The 15,186-nt window shown below is 51.4% G+C and overlaps 1 protein-coding gene across 12 annotated transcripts in view; it reads right to left on the reverse strand.

Moving 5' to 3' along the window:
* Nucleotides 1-2,241: 2,241 nt before the first annotated feature.
* Nucleotides 2,242-15,186, reverse strand: part of KDM2B (lysine demethylase 2B) — a 116,941-nt gene continuing 103,996 nt past the window's right edge. For 10 of the 12 annotated variants that reach the window (XM_032431345.1, XM_032431347.1, XM_032431350.1 and 7 more), the window contains 9 exons: nucleotides 14,376-14,462; nucleotides 13,942-14,211; nucleotides 13,623-13,736; nucleotides 12,946-12,984; nucleotides 12,121-12,800; nucleotides 11,261-11,424; nucleotides 11,018-11,179; nucleotides 10,097-10,315; nucleotides 2,242-3,547 (listed from right to left, as the gene is read on the reverse strand). In XM_032431345.1, the coding sequence (XP_032287236.1) occupies nucleotides 3,366-3,547; nucleotides 10,097-10,315; nucleotides 11,018-11,179; nucleotides 11,261-11,424; nucleotides 12,121-12,800; nucleotides 12,946-12,984; nucleotides 13,623-13,736; nucleotides 13,942-14,211; nucleotides 14,376-14,462 (1,917 nt within the window). In that variant the 3' untranslated portion in view covers nucleotides 2,242-3,365. The remainder of the gene's footprint in view (nucleotides 3,548-10,096; nucleotides 10,316-11,017; nucleotides 11,180-11,260; nucleotides 11,425-12,120; nucleotides 12,801-12,945; nucleotides 12,985-13,622; nucleotides 13,737-13,941; nucleotides 14,212-14,375; nucleotides 14,463-15,186) is intronic. The other 2 variants (XM_032431346.1, XM_032431349.1) reach the window with 1 other exon arrangement.

Consider the following 15,186-nt stretch of genomic DNA (forward strand, 5'->3'; position numbering starts at 1 on the left):
TGGCAGAGGGCAAACATGTCTCCCTGCAATGTACATTTTCTAGCTGGCATGCTGTCTCTTTAATTTTTTGAACAGGTAATATATGGATAAAAGTGTGAAGGTCTACAGTGGAATACAGTGCTGTTCCCTTGCTCCCATCCTCACAATATAGGATAGCATTTGATGCTTTGGACATGCCATGGTGTTTCATCCTTTGTAAACCTCAGGTTCCCTAGAGGAAGGAGGGACGGAGCGGAGCCTCTTTTCTGGATTAGGAAGCTGCGATCTAATCCATGAAGCACTGCCTCTGGCTTATGGTCCTTTTTTGGCTTCATCAGTTATGGTCTATGCACTCAGCAACTATTTACAAGCATTTAGCTCAGGCTGGCCTCATCTAAAGCTCATTGTTTTTTTGTGTTGTTGTTTTTTTTTTTTTTTTTTTTTTTTTTTAAGATTTTATTTATTTATTTGAGAGAGAGAGAATGAGAGACAGAGAGCATGAGAGGGAGGAGGGTCAGAGGGAGAAGCAGACTCCCTGCCGAGCAGGGAGCCCGATGCGGGACTCGATCCCGGGACTCCAGGATCATGACCTGAGCCGAAGGCAGTCGCTTAACCAACTGAGCCACCCAGGCGCCCTGTTGTTTTTTTTTTTAAAGATTTTATTCGTGAGAGACAAAGAGGCAGAGGCAGAAGCAGGTTCCCCGTAGAGGGAGCCCAAGGTGGGACTTGATCCCAGGACCCTGGGATCGTGACCTAAGCCGAAGGCAGACGCTTAACCGACTGAGCCACCCAGGTGCCCTTTACTATTATTTGTATTTTTATTTTCTTTAAAGATTTTATTTGACAGAGAGAGAGTGAGAGAGAGAGCCAAGCAGAGGGAGCGGCAAGGAGAGGGAGAAGCAGGCTCCCGGCTGAGCAGAGAGCCTGACCCGAGGCTCCATCCCGGGACCCTGGGATCATGACTGACTGAGCCACCCAGGTATCCCTAAAGCTCATTTTTAAAAATAATTATGTCTGTACCGAAACTGTAATGGGGTATCTTTGGTTTGTTCAGGACACCCAGGGGAGCTCATATGCAACCACTACAGGATGGTGGCCTGCCTCAAGCCTGGAGAGACCAGTGTCTTGGTTCTGAGGCATGTCCCTATGGTAGCTTTGGCTCCCCAGCCCTGGCAGCCCTCTCTGCCTCTTCTTGGCAGACCTGCGGACTCCTGGAAACATTACAGGAGAAACAGGGCTCTCCGGCCCCAGTGACTGTTCACCTGGAGAACACAGTTATCCTTAAAGCAATTCCCAGAGAAGAGGAGGCCCTTACTGGACATCAGGGTAACACTTATTTGGAAGTTCGGAGAACTCAGGCTGGCCTCTGGGGGGGGGGGGGTTGCTCCATGATGAATGAACAGGCTTGCAAAGGTAAGCCACACTTTTATAAACAAACCATAGCGTTGGGCCCCTGGTTGGCTCAGTTGGTGAAGTATCTGCCTTCGGTTCAGGTCATGATCCCAGGGTCCTGGTTGGCTAGTCCCACATTGGGCTCCCTGCTCAGTGGGGGGTCTGCTTCTCCCTCTGCCCCCACGCCCGCCTGGTGCTCTAATAAATAAAATCTTAAAAAACAAACAAAACATAGTGTTCAACGAATCTTACCTCTTTAAAGTGCATCTCCCGAGTTCAATTTTGGGGTGTAACAGCTGCAGAGGTCTCCAGTTTGCATCAAAGGATCTCTGGGTTTAAACTGACAGGCAGCATGAGACTGGGTAGGATCTAAAACCATTTTGTGGCAAAAAAAAAGGCGGGGGGGCAACAAATTACGGAGGAAGGAAGGTGGGTTATCTTCTCCATTTTCAGATTCACTGGAGCAGTCCTTTCCAAAGGGGAGAAGGTTGTAAGACCCTTTTAAAAAAATTCTGTGATCTAAAAGGCCTTCTCCCTGGTTTGTGTGTCTCCAGTTGGAGACATCCTCTCACAACCACGTGCCTCCCGCCGCCCTGGCCCAAGAGTCGGCTCCTCCCTCGCCCGCTGGCCCCAGTGCATCAGTGGCCTCCAGGGAGAGGCTGAGGAGAGGACAGCCCCCCCCGCGCCCCTGGGGCTGTGGCAGTTCTTTCCGGCAGCCCCGCAGGTAAGCCACCTGCCGCTGGTGGCACACACGGGCCGCGCTCCTCCGCGGACGGAGCTAGGGTGTTTATACCATGTCGAGACCGCTGCCTCTGGACTTCTCAATCCGATTCCGAGTCCACTCGAACAGAAACTCTCCAAGGCCAAGAGTGCTTTTTTGTACAATTGTTTATACAAATTCAACAAAGGTAAAACCGCATCGGGGAAGGTCTAGGAAAACACCACCTTACAACAATGGCACCGATGAAGGCGTAACTTGACAGCGCGGAAACAGCCATGTTCTCAACTTTGAACGAGAACTCAACTCACTTCAAGGGAGAGAAAAAAAAGGAAAAGAAAGGCTATGTTGGATCATTTATTCTACTTCTTGACCCACCGTATAAATTAGATCTGTGTAGAGTACAAGAGCTCATGCCGGCGCAAAACCCTCCTGAGTGCAAAGGCTGAAGTCTGAATTTTAAAATTTTGAGAAATGGGTGAATTCTATACAGAGGAAACTTGGCAAAGTGTCTTACTTCGACTATAATTAACATATATCCACATGCTTATGTAATTCTTGACGTACAAAGCAGGCTCTCAACTTCCAGTTAAACATGCTTTTAATTGGAAGGTCTTCACCTGCTTTGCCAGATCTGGGCACGTGTGGAGACGATTATTTGTATCGATGAAGTACAGGTTAAGTTCTCTCCTACCTTAAGGAAACCAGGAAAGTTGGCAATCTCAAAACAATAAAAACACAGGTATGCATTCAAACCTTGCATAAATAACTTTTAAACAATTTGTACAAAAATAGTTCTGCATAATGTAAGATGTAACAAAACCAAACAAACAAAAAGTGTCACAGCGGCAGCAGATGTGGTGTGTGGTCCACTTGACGTTGACCCCGCCCCCCAGAGTTGCAAGGAATGAGGCGTCCAGAACCAAACCACCACCACCATCCAAACTCCTAAGCTCACGCTTCAGTAAGAGAATTTCTTCAACATCCATCCTCCTCGCCCGTGGGAATGTCTTCTTGAAAAAGGCTGCCTTTAGAAATGGTCCAGAAAGCAGTGCAGTTATAATTCAGAGCCCAAAGCGAAGTGTCCGGTTCACTCATCCCCCAAACAGGTGGTGGAACGGCTTCTCCCTCAGCGAGACTTGCCAAATGGAATCGTGTGGTCTGTTGTTTCAAGTTCCGAATTGAAAATAAAAGCCCTAGTTTCTGTAAAGTTTTTTCCCCTCCCCGGCCGTGTCCCCTCCCCCCACCCCCCCTTATTTACATACTTGTCCTTGGACTAACTCAGTTTCTGCAGGAGTTTTTCTTCCACTTGCCCAAACTGGACACTCACAGACATCTCCGCTATGAACTGCTCACAGCCTTCCTTGGTCACCTGTTTGCAGTACCTCAGGTCAATATGACAGATGTTTCCACAGCGTTTGAAGAAGGACAGGCACTGGTCAGTAACCTTATTGCAGTCTGCAGGGAAGAGGAGACAACGTGAGGTGGAGGGACTGCAGACAGAGGCCACAGGCCCCTACCGCCCCCGCCCCAACCCCAGCACCGAGCAATGAAGAAACAGGACAGAGCCCTTGAGCATAGTCCAGTCCCTAGTGCCCGAGGGAAAACTGCACTTGCTGGAAAGCTCTCATTAAATTGGTAGTTGGAACAATTCCCCATTATAAAGGTTCATGTATGCTTGAAAAGCATTCAGACTTCCCAGTAAAATCACTTACAAGCTTAAATCATTGCCTCTTTATATGTATATATTCTCACATAAATAGGTCTCCTGTCTATGCTGTTTAACAAAGACAGGATCACACGATATATTAAAGAGCTTGCTTTTCCTATCTAATTTATTGTCGGTAAGTCCTCCCTGTGTACGCTCTTGTGCACTTATCAGCTTATTCCCTTCAGATCAGTTCCGGGGGAAGGTAGGGAGCAAAGGGTGAGAGTGAGAACATCTGTATGGTCATCTTGGGATCCTTTTCCCTGATATGGGCACCAGGGCTTTCAAGCGAGGCACAGCGTGCTTGTGAGCCCCCTTACTAAATGTTTACTGGAAACCCATGCAGAAGACCTGGGTGTTAAAAGGGGCTGGCGAGATTCTGTTGACAGCGAGCAAACCCAGAATTTGGAATCCTTCATCATGCCCTCACTTAGAGACACGCTCTTCTACCCATACTCTATTAATTTATATTTTGCTTTTACCACCCTCTTTTGTTTTAGAACTGAATCCATAGTCAATTGGCTTCAATGCCAGTTAGCATCCAACTGGGGCTCAGAGCTCCCCCTCTGGGCCAGATAAATTCCTTCATCTCTGGTGTTCAGATGGAGGCCTCTCTTTCTCATCACTAGCATCTGCACTTTTTTTTCCATTCAGGTGAGTAGGAATGAAAACAGTACAGGCAAACTATCAAAATAATACAGCCCTAGTGTAGGCCTCATGATTATCCACGTCCCAGGGTTGGAGGTGGCATAAAGAAGTAAACAAGTTCAGGGCGCCTGGGTGGCTCAGTTGGTTAAGCAACTGCCTTCGGCTCGGGTCATGATCCTGGAGTCCTGGGATCGAGTCCCACATCGGGCTCCCTGCTCAGCGGGGAGTCTGCTTCTCCCTCTGATCCTCCCCCTCTCATGCTCTCTGTCTCCCATTCTCTCTCTCAGATAAATAAATAAAATCTTAAAAAAAAAAAAAAAAAAGAAAAAGAACAATTGGTTTAAAAAAAAAAAAAAAAGTAAACAAGTTCAGCCAAGTTGCAGGATACAAAATGAACACGCAAAAATCAGTTGCATTTTTATACACTAGCAATGAACAGTCAGAAAATTAACAATTCCACTTACAGTAGCATCAAAAAGAATAAAATACTTAGGAATAAGTTTAACCAATGAAGTGAATGACTTTACACTGAAAACTAAAAAAGTGCTGCAAGAATTTAAAGACAGAAATGGAGAGCTACCCCATATTCATGGGAAGACTTAATATTGTTAAAATGTCAAAATGTCAACACTACTCAAAGCAATCTACAGATTCAGTGAAGTTGCTATAAAATACCAACAGCATTTTTTTACAGAAATACAAAAATCCATCCTAAAATTCATGTAGAAATGTAAGGAAGGGATCCTGAATTGCCAAAGCAGTCTAGAAAACAAAATTGTTTTCAATTTTCCTGACTTCCAAACTCACTACAAAGCCACAGCATGTATTACCGGCATTAAGGTCATATAGACGAAGAGACCAGAACTGACAGCCCAGAAATTAAACCCTTGAATCTTCGAAGATTTCTGGCAAGGTGCCACAACCACTTAGTGGGTAAAAGACAAAGTTTTCAACAAATGGTGCTGGGAAAATTGGATATCCATATACAAATGAATGAAGCTGGACCTTCTACCTCATACCATACACAAAATTAACTCAAAATTATTTAGACCTAAACATAGGAGCTAAAAACTGTATGACTTTGAATTAGTCAACGGTTTCTTTCGTTTTTCTTTTTTTAAAGATTTTGAGAGACAGAGCATGAGCAGGGGAGTGGTGGGAGGGGCAGAGGGAGAAGCAGTCTCCCCACTAAGCCAGGGCTTAATCTCAGGACCCTGGAATCATGACTGGAGCTGAAGGCAAACACTTAACTGACTGAGCCACCCGGGCACCCCTGAATTTCTCAATGGTTTCTTAACACCATACCAAAAATACAAACAAAAAGAGACTGAACTAAATCAAAGTTAAAAACATTTATGCAAACGGCACTACAAGTGAGTGAAAAGACAACACAAAAAATGCGCAAAAGTATTCGCAAATCATGTATCTGATAAGAGATTAATATCCAGAGTATATATATAAAGAACTACAACTTGGGGCACCGGGGTGGCTCAGTTCCGACTCTTGATTTCAGCTCAGGTCATGATCTCATGGTTGTGAGATGGAGCCCTGCATTGGGCTCTGCTGGGCATGGAGCCTGCTTCTGCCCACCCCTGGCTCGTGCACCTGCTCTTCTCTCTGCAGAAGAGTGGAGTTTCAGTCTCTGGTCTGGGCACCATCTGGCACAGCAGGCTGGAGCACCCAGCCAAAATCAGGGTCTATGGGGAAACTTCCCTGCTGACTGTTGAGATGCCCCAGCCGCCTTCCCTTGCCAGGCCCTAGGACACCGGGCAGCCTAGCTTGCACCCTCCAGTTGGGAGGTCAAAGAGAATCCTTTTGGCAGCCCTGACCAGCTCAAGAGAAAAGTCTGAAAGATCTCACCTCTGAGTTTCCCCAAAGAAATAACCCATGCTGACCACACACTGACTGATGTCCACAGCCTCCGGTCACCCCAAAGCGGACAACCACGCACTGACACTAAATCTGAGGAGGATCTCTCATGAGGGCCACTGACTACGTCTGAAGGAAAAAGTATATGCAGGGAGAAGAAAATAAAACTATCAATATCCTCAGGATGGATCTAAGAAACAGGAATAGGCCTCTTTACAAAAGTACAAAGAACAGGTGAGGGGAGAGGGTGGGGGGATGTAGGGGGAGGGTGTGAGTTCAGTGAATAAAATAAAGCTGGAAAATTAAAAATATAGGTTGAACCATATGGAACTGCCCATGTTTTGACTGTTTTTGACCTACATAAACAACAGCAATAAAAACCGGGGCACCTGGGTGGCTCAGTCGATTAGGTGTCTGACTCTTGGTTTTGGCTCAGGTCATGATCTCAGGGTCGTGGGATCGAGCCCTGCACTGGGCTCACACTCAGTGGGGAGTCTGCTTGTCCCTCTTCTTCTGCTCCTCCCCCCACTTGCTCTCTCAAATAAAAAAAATCTTAAAAAAACAAAACACTGTATGAATTGTGTGATAAAGTAGAAGAAAATTCCCAGAAAAGAAAAAAGAAGACACGATGATGGAAAACAGGAGGAAAAAAAAAAAGAAGGAAAAAAAAAAGGGTATCAGAGCACTAGTTAATACAGAGAAAACAGAAGAAAAGGAAATTAAGAAATAATTCAAGGAAATTTCCCAGAACTGAAGGACATTTGTTTCTAGATCGAAAGGGCTCATGAGCGTGCTGCATGAAAAGATTCAAACCAAGGCTCATCATCAAAAATTACAGAAAACTAGGGGCACCTGGGTGACTCAGTGGGTTAAGCCTCTGCCCTAGGTCATGATCCCAGAGTCCCTGGATGGAGCCCCACATTGGGCTCCCTACTCAGTGAGGAGTCTGTTTCTCCCTCTCCCTCTGCCCCTACCCCTGCTCCTTTGCTCTCTCAAAAGAAACAAAACCTTTTAAAAAAAAATTACAGAAAAATAGAAACAAAGAAAATGTCCTAACAAACTTCCGAGTAGAGAAAATATTCACCGAAGGATGAAGTATCAAGTGGGTCTGGATTAGACTCTGGAAGGCAAAGAAAAAGGAGCAATGCCTTCCACTTTTTTTTTTTTAAAGCCATGATTTTTTTTTTTTTACGTTTTTATTTATTCATTTGAGACACAGAGATAGAGAGAGAGAGAGCATGAGCAGGGAGAGAGGCAGAGGGAGAAGCAGGCTCCCTGCTGAGCCAGGAGCCTGATGTGGGGCTCGATCCCAGGACCCTGGGATCATGACCTGAGTGGAAGGCAGACGCTTAACCATCTGAGCCACCCAGGCGCCCCTGCCTTCCACTTTCTGAAACAACATGGTTCCTAGATCCAGCTAAGCTATCAATTAAATGTGAGGGAATAACATTTTGGACAAAAATGTGGGATCAAGGAAAGTGGGGACCCTACACAACACACAGACCAAGAAAATTTCTAGGATGGTAGTGGGAGACAGTCCCAGGCTGAACAGAAGGCAGGAGTCTGGGAGAAAGTCCACAAAGGAGGGCTCCTGCAGAAACTGGTCGGGGCCAGAGGGATTTGTGTGGGGGCAGAACAGTACTCGAGTCTGGTGCAGAGTCCGCTTAGAGACTAAGCAAAAAAGAGGCAATTATTGGGGGGTGGGAGGATGGGTTAGCCTGGTGATGGGTATTAAGGAGGGCACGTTCTGCATGGAGCATCGGGTGTTATACGCAAACAATGAATCATGGAACACTACATCAAGAACTAATGATGTAATGTATGGTGATTAATATAACATAATAAAAAAAGCAATTATTATTAACTCCAGGAAAAAAAAAATTTGTGCGAGAAGGGAAATGTACTTACAGTACACTATTTAGCTCAACAGTGGACAGTACTTATGTGGCCATAAAAAGATAGAGACTTGGGGCGCCTGGGTGGCTCAGTTGGTTAAGCGACTGCCTTCGGCTCAGGTCATGATCCTGGAGTCCTGGGATCGAGTCCCGCGTCGGGCTCCCTGCTCAGCAGGGAGTCTGCTTCTCCCTCTGACCCTCCCCCCTCTCATGCTCTCTGTATCTCATTCTCTCTCTCAAATAAATAAATAAAATCTTTAAAAAAAAAAAAAAAAAAAGATAGAGACTTAACTGTGAATTAGAAAGATAAGGCGGGGAGAAGATGTAAGAATAGTAATCCTTGTGTTCTACACAGCAAGCTGATAAATAACAGCATGCCCGAGTGGAAAAAGAAAATCAAGAAATAGCAACATAGGCTTGCTGTGTGGAAGTACAGACACTGGAAGAAAGACTTTAAGGCGGTTGTGTATGGGGTGGGGGGGATCAGGGGAAGAGAAGGGAAGGGCCTGCCTTGTGCACCCAAATAAATACTCTGCGGTGAAATTCAGCCTGAATAACAAAAGCTGGACAACTGTGACTTCACTCTGTTACTAGAGCAGATCCTGCAAGTTCATGGATCCTGAAGCATGTCCACTGTCCTCTATTTTGTGCCACAGACTTAACTTTTATCATTAGTTATACTGATGGCAAGGGAAAACTTTGTAAAAAGAGACGACTCTCAAAGAGACTGGGTATAGAGGTCTGCCGCCACGGACGGCAGAGCCCTTCACCGGGACGCAGAGCTCCCTGTACGGAGACGAAGGGAGGGCCTTCGTGGAAAAGCGAATGCAGAAGCGGGTTTCCACACGCGCAGGCACGGCGTGGTCGGCACCGCAGGGGAGGACTGATCCTGGGATCTCGGCCCCACGGCCGGGGGACTCCTAGGAGAGAGTCACCGCAATGCCCAGCCCCGCCCAGGCCCTTCTCCCCAGGGGGGAGCATCCGTGCAAGACCACGCGGGGAGCCAGGAGAGCTCTCTTCTCCGCCTCCACAGGGAGGGACAACCCTTGCCACCAAAACCCCCCGAGGAGGAGGAGGAATGGCTTCCTAGGTAGAGAACGGTCTCATACCGCCAAACCTCCCCATTCCTCCTCAAGTGTGGCACAGTTGACAGGAATGTGTGTATCTACCAAGCATGAAGTGAAGGTGTCCTTTATTAGTTGCTAATTTCTGGAGGAAAAAAGTGTTTTTTTAGGTCTTGTGTAAATCTTACATACACAATCTGACATCCTAAGCAATGAGACCAGATCTGGCTGAGCTGGGCGGAGGGGGGCCGCACTCTCTGTCCAGCTCGCCATCAGTCACGCCCCAGGCCTTGCAAACCGACTCCAGCCCATCAGCAAGTAGAGTGAGGATCCTGCAGACGCAGAACCCCGGTGCCAGCTGCAGAGTTTTCTCCCCTCCGACAGGCCCCTGATAGCGGGGTCAGGAGGGGTGCACGTAAGTGCGGACAACAGCAACAGAAACCAAGCTACTTCATCGGTCCAGCCTGCCCGGCCTCACCGCCCGCCGCTGCCCTGCTCCCCTCTCTGCAGCGCGAGCCAGCCTATCTACACCACCCGGGAGAAGTTCCTCAAGTCGGTATTTTGGGTCAGGAACCACGGCTCTGTGCTCTGGCTGCTACCAGCACCGTTTCTTGGCAGCAGGTATTAGCAATCCAGCAGTAAGTGCTGTGTTTCATGTTTCTCCTCTGGCCTAGGCCGTCTGTCTGTATTGTTACAGATCTGTCGTCGCCCTAACACCGGGACCCTCCGAGAGCAGGCACACAAACTATTTCCCCACAAATGTGAAGGTCCCAGCCTGTCCCCCGGGGTCCCAGAAAGACCCTGCTGGGTGCCCCCGACTGACCTGATAGGTTGATTTCAGTTAAGGAGTCTCGGGTGGTGGTGCCCACAGCAGTGAGCAGGTTGATGGACTGGTCAGTAACATGGTTACAGTAACTAAGGTGGAGCTTGGAGAGCAGGGGCATGTGGCGTATGATGAGCCGCAGGGAGGCGTCCGTGATGTCCAGGCCTGCTAGACGCAGCTCCACAATGTTCCGGAGCTTGCTCCGATTGTCCATCTGACCTGAGGGGGCAGGAAGGAGGGAGGCAGCATGTCGACCTGACCGGGGAGATCTGGTCACACTAACCTAACACTCGAAGGCCGACCAGCCACGTGTCACACTGGGGTTTCACTTGGCCATTGAGTATTTCCCCACATTAGTTCCTACATTTAAAAATCTAAAGATTCCACATCAAATCTCACACTTCTGGAGTCTTGAAAAATCCGAACATTTTAGAAACACAGCCCTCACTCTACCCAGCAGTACTCAGCCAGTTGGGGCAGGACAGCACAGCATCTCTGGATCACCACGCTTTCCTTGTGTAAGTGACAGGTGGGGAGCAATGACTCTCGCAACCCGGCCCAGGAAGGCTCCCTCCTGGGACCCCATCTCTAACTACACTGACCCCCGTGCTTATGGAGGCTTAAAGCCAACGAAGGATAGATGAACAGAGAAGCAGTCAGATGCACGCGAAGACCCCCCAGTGGAGTCTCGGCGTGCAAAGAAGCCTCTGCTCTCACGCATCGCTTCTACTCCTGAAAGTGCCCGAGAACATGTCAGCCAGGACAATCTCTGCACCTTCTGGGAAAGGGCTGAGACCAGAGGAGGCTTGAGAACACATGCACCAGGTGGGGCCTGTGGTGAAAACCAGATCCAATGGCACAGCCTGGTCACACCGCCTCTAAGCTGACCCCCCTGGGCACGCCCTGGGCCTGGCCACTCACCTGGCCTGTTATCTGTGGGTGGGGACAGGAGATCCCGCATCTGGGCATCCTTTAGTCCTTCTACCCACTGGACATCCAGGGTCCGGAGCAACGGACAGCTAGAGCTACAGAGAGCTGAGACCGCGATCCATGAGCAGCCCGACAGCACCAAATCTCGGAGCCCTGGGGGACAGAGGTGGCAGGTCAGGAGATGCACCCTAGCCCCGACCACCGCACCTCTGGGGTCCCTGGCCCAGTGCTCACCAGGCAACCGGTTGATGAGCCAGCTCAGCTGTTTCTTGGAGATGTTGGTCCAGCTGAGGTCCAGGGAGACAGGCTGCCGCCGGATGATGCCACTCAGCATCAGGGGTGTGATGGACTTGCAGTGGTTCAGATCGATGCGGGTCCATAACCGCTTATCGCAGCACCTGGGGGCCAGGCCCAGCAGAGGGGGCATCATCAAACTTGGGGGCCCTGGCTGTGGCAACTTCCCCACTACCAAGGTCGGGGGTGGGGGACTCCCTAACTCCATCCTCTGGATCCTTCGTTTAACGCCTGTCCTGCCCACACCTGGGCACCTTTGCTCTGACTGCCACGGGCCCCCATGGGAGAAGCAAGTACCTGCTCTGCATTAAGTATTTACTGGGGGCTTTACTACACCCCCTACAGGCCACTTCTCACAACAGTGCTCTAGGCAGACATCGTATTATACCCTTTTACAGGTGAAGGTAAGTAACCCGGCAAAGGCCAGAAAGCTAGGAAATACCAAAGCTGAAGTTAAGATCAGTAACTGGAACCCTTGCTTTGAACCTGGGCTACCTCTTTAAGGACAAGGACTCCGCCTGGTCCTTAGCTCAGCTTCCAAGGGCTGAATCAGACAATCAACTAGGGTTCACCTCTTCTGACAAGACCAGCGTGACCAAATTGCTGTAGCCACCCGGAACTCTTTGAGAAGAATTAAGCTGGACTGAGCTTAGAAGGAAAGAAAGATCACCACGATGACTAAGGTGGGGACACATACCCCGCATGTGCCATTCCCGGGCTAGTCTAAGCCTGAGCCTGGAGCCCGACACCGGGCCAGTCCCTCGCTGCCTCCCCATCCAAGCTCAGCCAGCGCCCCTCACCAGCGGTTCCAGGTCCTGCAGACCCGCATGCAGACACACAAGTCTTGGTGGCTGAGGTAGCTGAAGACGGCCATCCACACCTCCCTGTGCATCACATGGGCCGCCCCATCATCCAGGGGCAGCGAGTCAGGCGGGGGGCTGATGGGGGGTGGCCGAATCACGTGTCGCTCCATCTGGATGCACTTGGGCGGGGACACGGAGGGAGGGGGCCGGGAGATGACACGGGGTGGGCTGCGCAGGCCGGGCCCCAGCTGGTGCCGCAGCTCCCGAGGGGTGCCGGTGAGCCCCTTGCTGAAGCGGTGGGGGCGCTCGCAGAGGCCCAGGGGCCGCTTGGGCTCCTCGCTCTCACTCTCAGGCTCTGACTTGATGGGCTGGTGGTTCTCGTTGGCCAGGCTGTTCTCCGTCTTCTGGATCTCTTGGTTCAGCTCCTTGCTCAGCTCCTTGCTCAGCTCCTTGGTGGGAAGCCGCCTTTTCCTGCGTATCTTTACCTTTTTCTTCTCCTCGGGGCCCTCTGCCCCCTCCGTGCTGGGCCCAGCAGTAGGGGAACTGGAGCGGGAGTGGTCGCTTTCCCGGGCCTTGGGGGGCGCCTCGGGCAGGTCATCCTCCGGCTCCTGCTTGAAGCGCCGGAGAGGCTTGTTGGCAAGAGCCATCCGGTCCTCGGCGTTCTTCCAAGACCGCCGCTGAGGGAGGAGGGGGAGCGAGGGCAGCTAAGCCCCTAGGCTCAGGGCTGCACCCACCCAGGCCTCTCCACCCTCCCACGTGGGACCCACTGACCCAGGGGCAGGTGTGGGGGGGAGGGGAAGACAGGAGAATGGAAGACGGTACCTTTTTCCTGAAAAGCTTATCTTCTTTGCCAGGTTTTAGCTGTCACAGGAATAAAAGCATGCAGAGCTTGCTCCCAGGGTTCATGGGATTTGGTCCCCTCTACCCCCAACCCCACCACGAAACCACAGTCTCTAGAGTAGGGGCTGGAGGGTCACCTTTCCCCCAAATCCCATCTCTACTGTGACTGATGGACAGTGGGCCCTCCCTGCTGCTTTTAAGAGAGAAGTTGGAAGGGAGAAATGTGGTCGAACTGTTCCCACCCAACCGACCTCCCACCCTTGGACAAACCCTGAGATGTGCACTGGCCCACTGAGGTCAGACCTGGCCCTGGAAGCCAGTCCTGGAGGCAGGGCCTGCGGGGTTCCCAGCAGAGCCTTAATGGCTGGAGCTGGGAAGACAACCAGGCGCCACCTCGTGGCCGAAGCGGGAAAGGCCGGTGGGCGGAGCGGGGCCGCCAGGATCCTCCGAGGTTCCCAGATCCACAGGGCTTCCCCGCAGCAGCTTCAGCTTCCCAGGCTCCTCGCCAGAACCACGAGCCAGCGATCCGGGACTGGGGCCTGGGAAGCTGCGGCGGCTGCGGCAATGGGCTGGAGGACCCGGGGGGAGGGGGGTCGCGGGGGCGGCCCGGGACTCGCAAGTCCCCAGGGCCTCGGGAGGGCGGGGCGACGTGGGAGCACCTGCTGCTGGAAGTAAGTGAGACTGGATCTCCACCAGGGGCTGAGGCTGCTGCCTAGAGGGGGCCTCGGCGAGAGGTGAGAGGAGGAACCGGGGGACGTTTGCAGCGTCGAGGCCTAAAGGGGTGGGAAGAGGAGTGACTCGCTGGTTTTCCCCTCCTTTCTTTTGGGCCGGGCTCTCAGGACTTATGTGACCTGCTCAGGGCAGCCAGAGGCCAGGACCCCGAGTTCTCCCCGCTGCCCATCCCCGCCCCCGCCCGTGCGCCCCGCACCCAGGACCAGCCAGGCCACCCCTCGCTGCCCAGCTCCTCCCAGTCCGTACTCGCTTGCGTCCACTCAGCTCTTGGGGCTTCTCGTATTTCCGCTTCCTCCTCAGGTGCACGTCGTCCGTCTTTCGGCGCAGGATGCCGTCCGGGGGCACCTTCTTGGGGTGTTCGTCTGACCTGCGCCGAGGCGCCTCCTCACACTCACTCCTTCGCTTGGCAGGCTCCTGCCCTTCCTTGTTGTCCCGGTTCATCTTCTGCTCCTTGAGCAGGGAGCCGGGCAGGTTGGAGGCATACTTAAAGCCAGGGCCACGCTTTTGCTTGTAGGCCAAAAAGAGAGAAGGAACAAACCAACTGTATATCTTTGGACTTGCCCCCCTCCCGGAACCCGCAGCACCCCAATGGCCGACAGCGCAGGGACAGGCTGCATCTGGCAAGGCCAAGGTCCTCCCCTCCCAGGCTTGACCCCTGGGACTTGGAGCCCGGCACTCACTTTCCCGGTCTTGCCGGCGTGGTTACACTTTGGACACTCCCAGCAGTTTGGAAGCTCATCGTTGACCACGCCCTCTGACTCCTTAATCTGCAGAGGACACACGCCAGTCAGCAAGCAGGGAGGGGGCAGAAGATGCCCCACCTGCGAGGAACATCAACAGCCCCCTCCCAGATGTCATTTCTAGCCCATCCCTGACCAAAAGAAAACAAAGGTGGCTCAGACGGGTGGCTCTTGATTCTGGCCAGGGGTCAAATCCTAACTTTGCCTCTTACTAGTTCAGTGACCGTGGGCTGGTGCCCTCGATCATGAAATGGAATGTACCTGTCTCACCACCGTTCTGCAACAGGTCAGGGAGATAACCTAGGTAAAGCGACTGGCTCAAGGCCTGGCACCCAGAAAGGACCCCACCAATTGTTCAGTCATGGAGCAGCACTGTCCTGGGTGCTAAGTGTGAGCAGCTCCGAGGCGCTGTATCTGATCTGGGAGACTGAAGTCACCAGGCAAATAAACCATGAAGGTCTGACTTCCAAAGGCAGGGAGAAATCACAGTGCCCCCTTCAGAGTGGGAGGTGTGTGCAGGAGGATGAGCCTCCAGGCAAACCCCCACTACCACCACGGAGGAACGGAGACATTCCAGAGCTGAGTTAACATCTGGGGCAGGCCGACCTCAAACTTGCTAAAACACACAGATACACATAGGCTGACACCTGGGATGATGGGGAGGTGCCAGGCATGATGACATTCTCTGGGGACAGCCCAGAGCAGTCTCTTCCCTTCAGCGGTGGAACCTGTTGCCTAAGACAGGCAGGCA

Source organism: Phoca vitulina, unplaced genomic scaffold (genome assembly GCF_004348235.1).
Source record: "Phoca vitulina isolate PV1807 unplaced genomic scaffold, GSC_HSeal_1.0 scaffold46, whole genome shotgun sequence".
Taxonomy (NCBI): domain Eukaryota; kingdom Metazoa; phylum Chordata; class Mammalia; order Carnivora; family Phocidae; genus Phoca; species Phoca vitulina.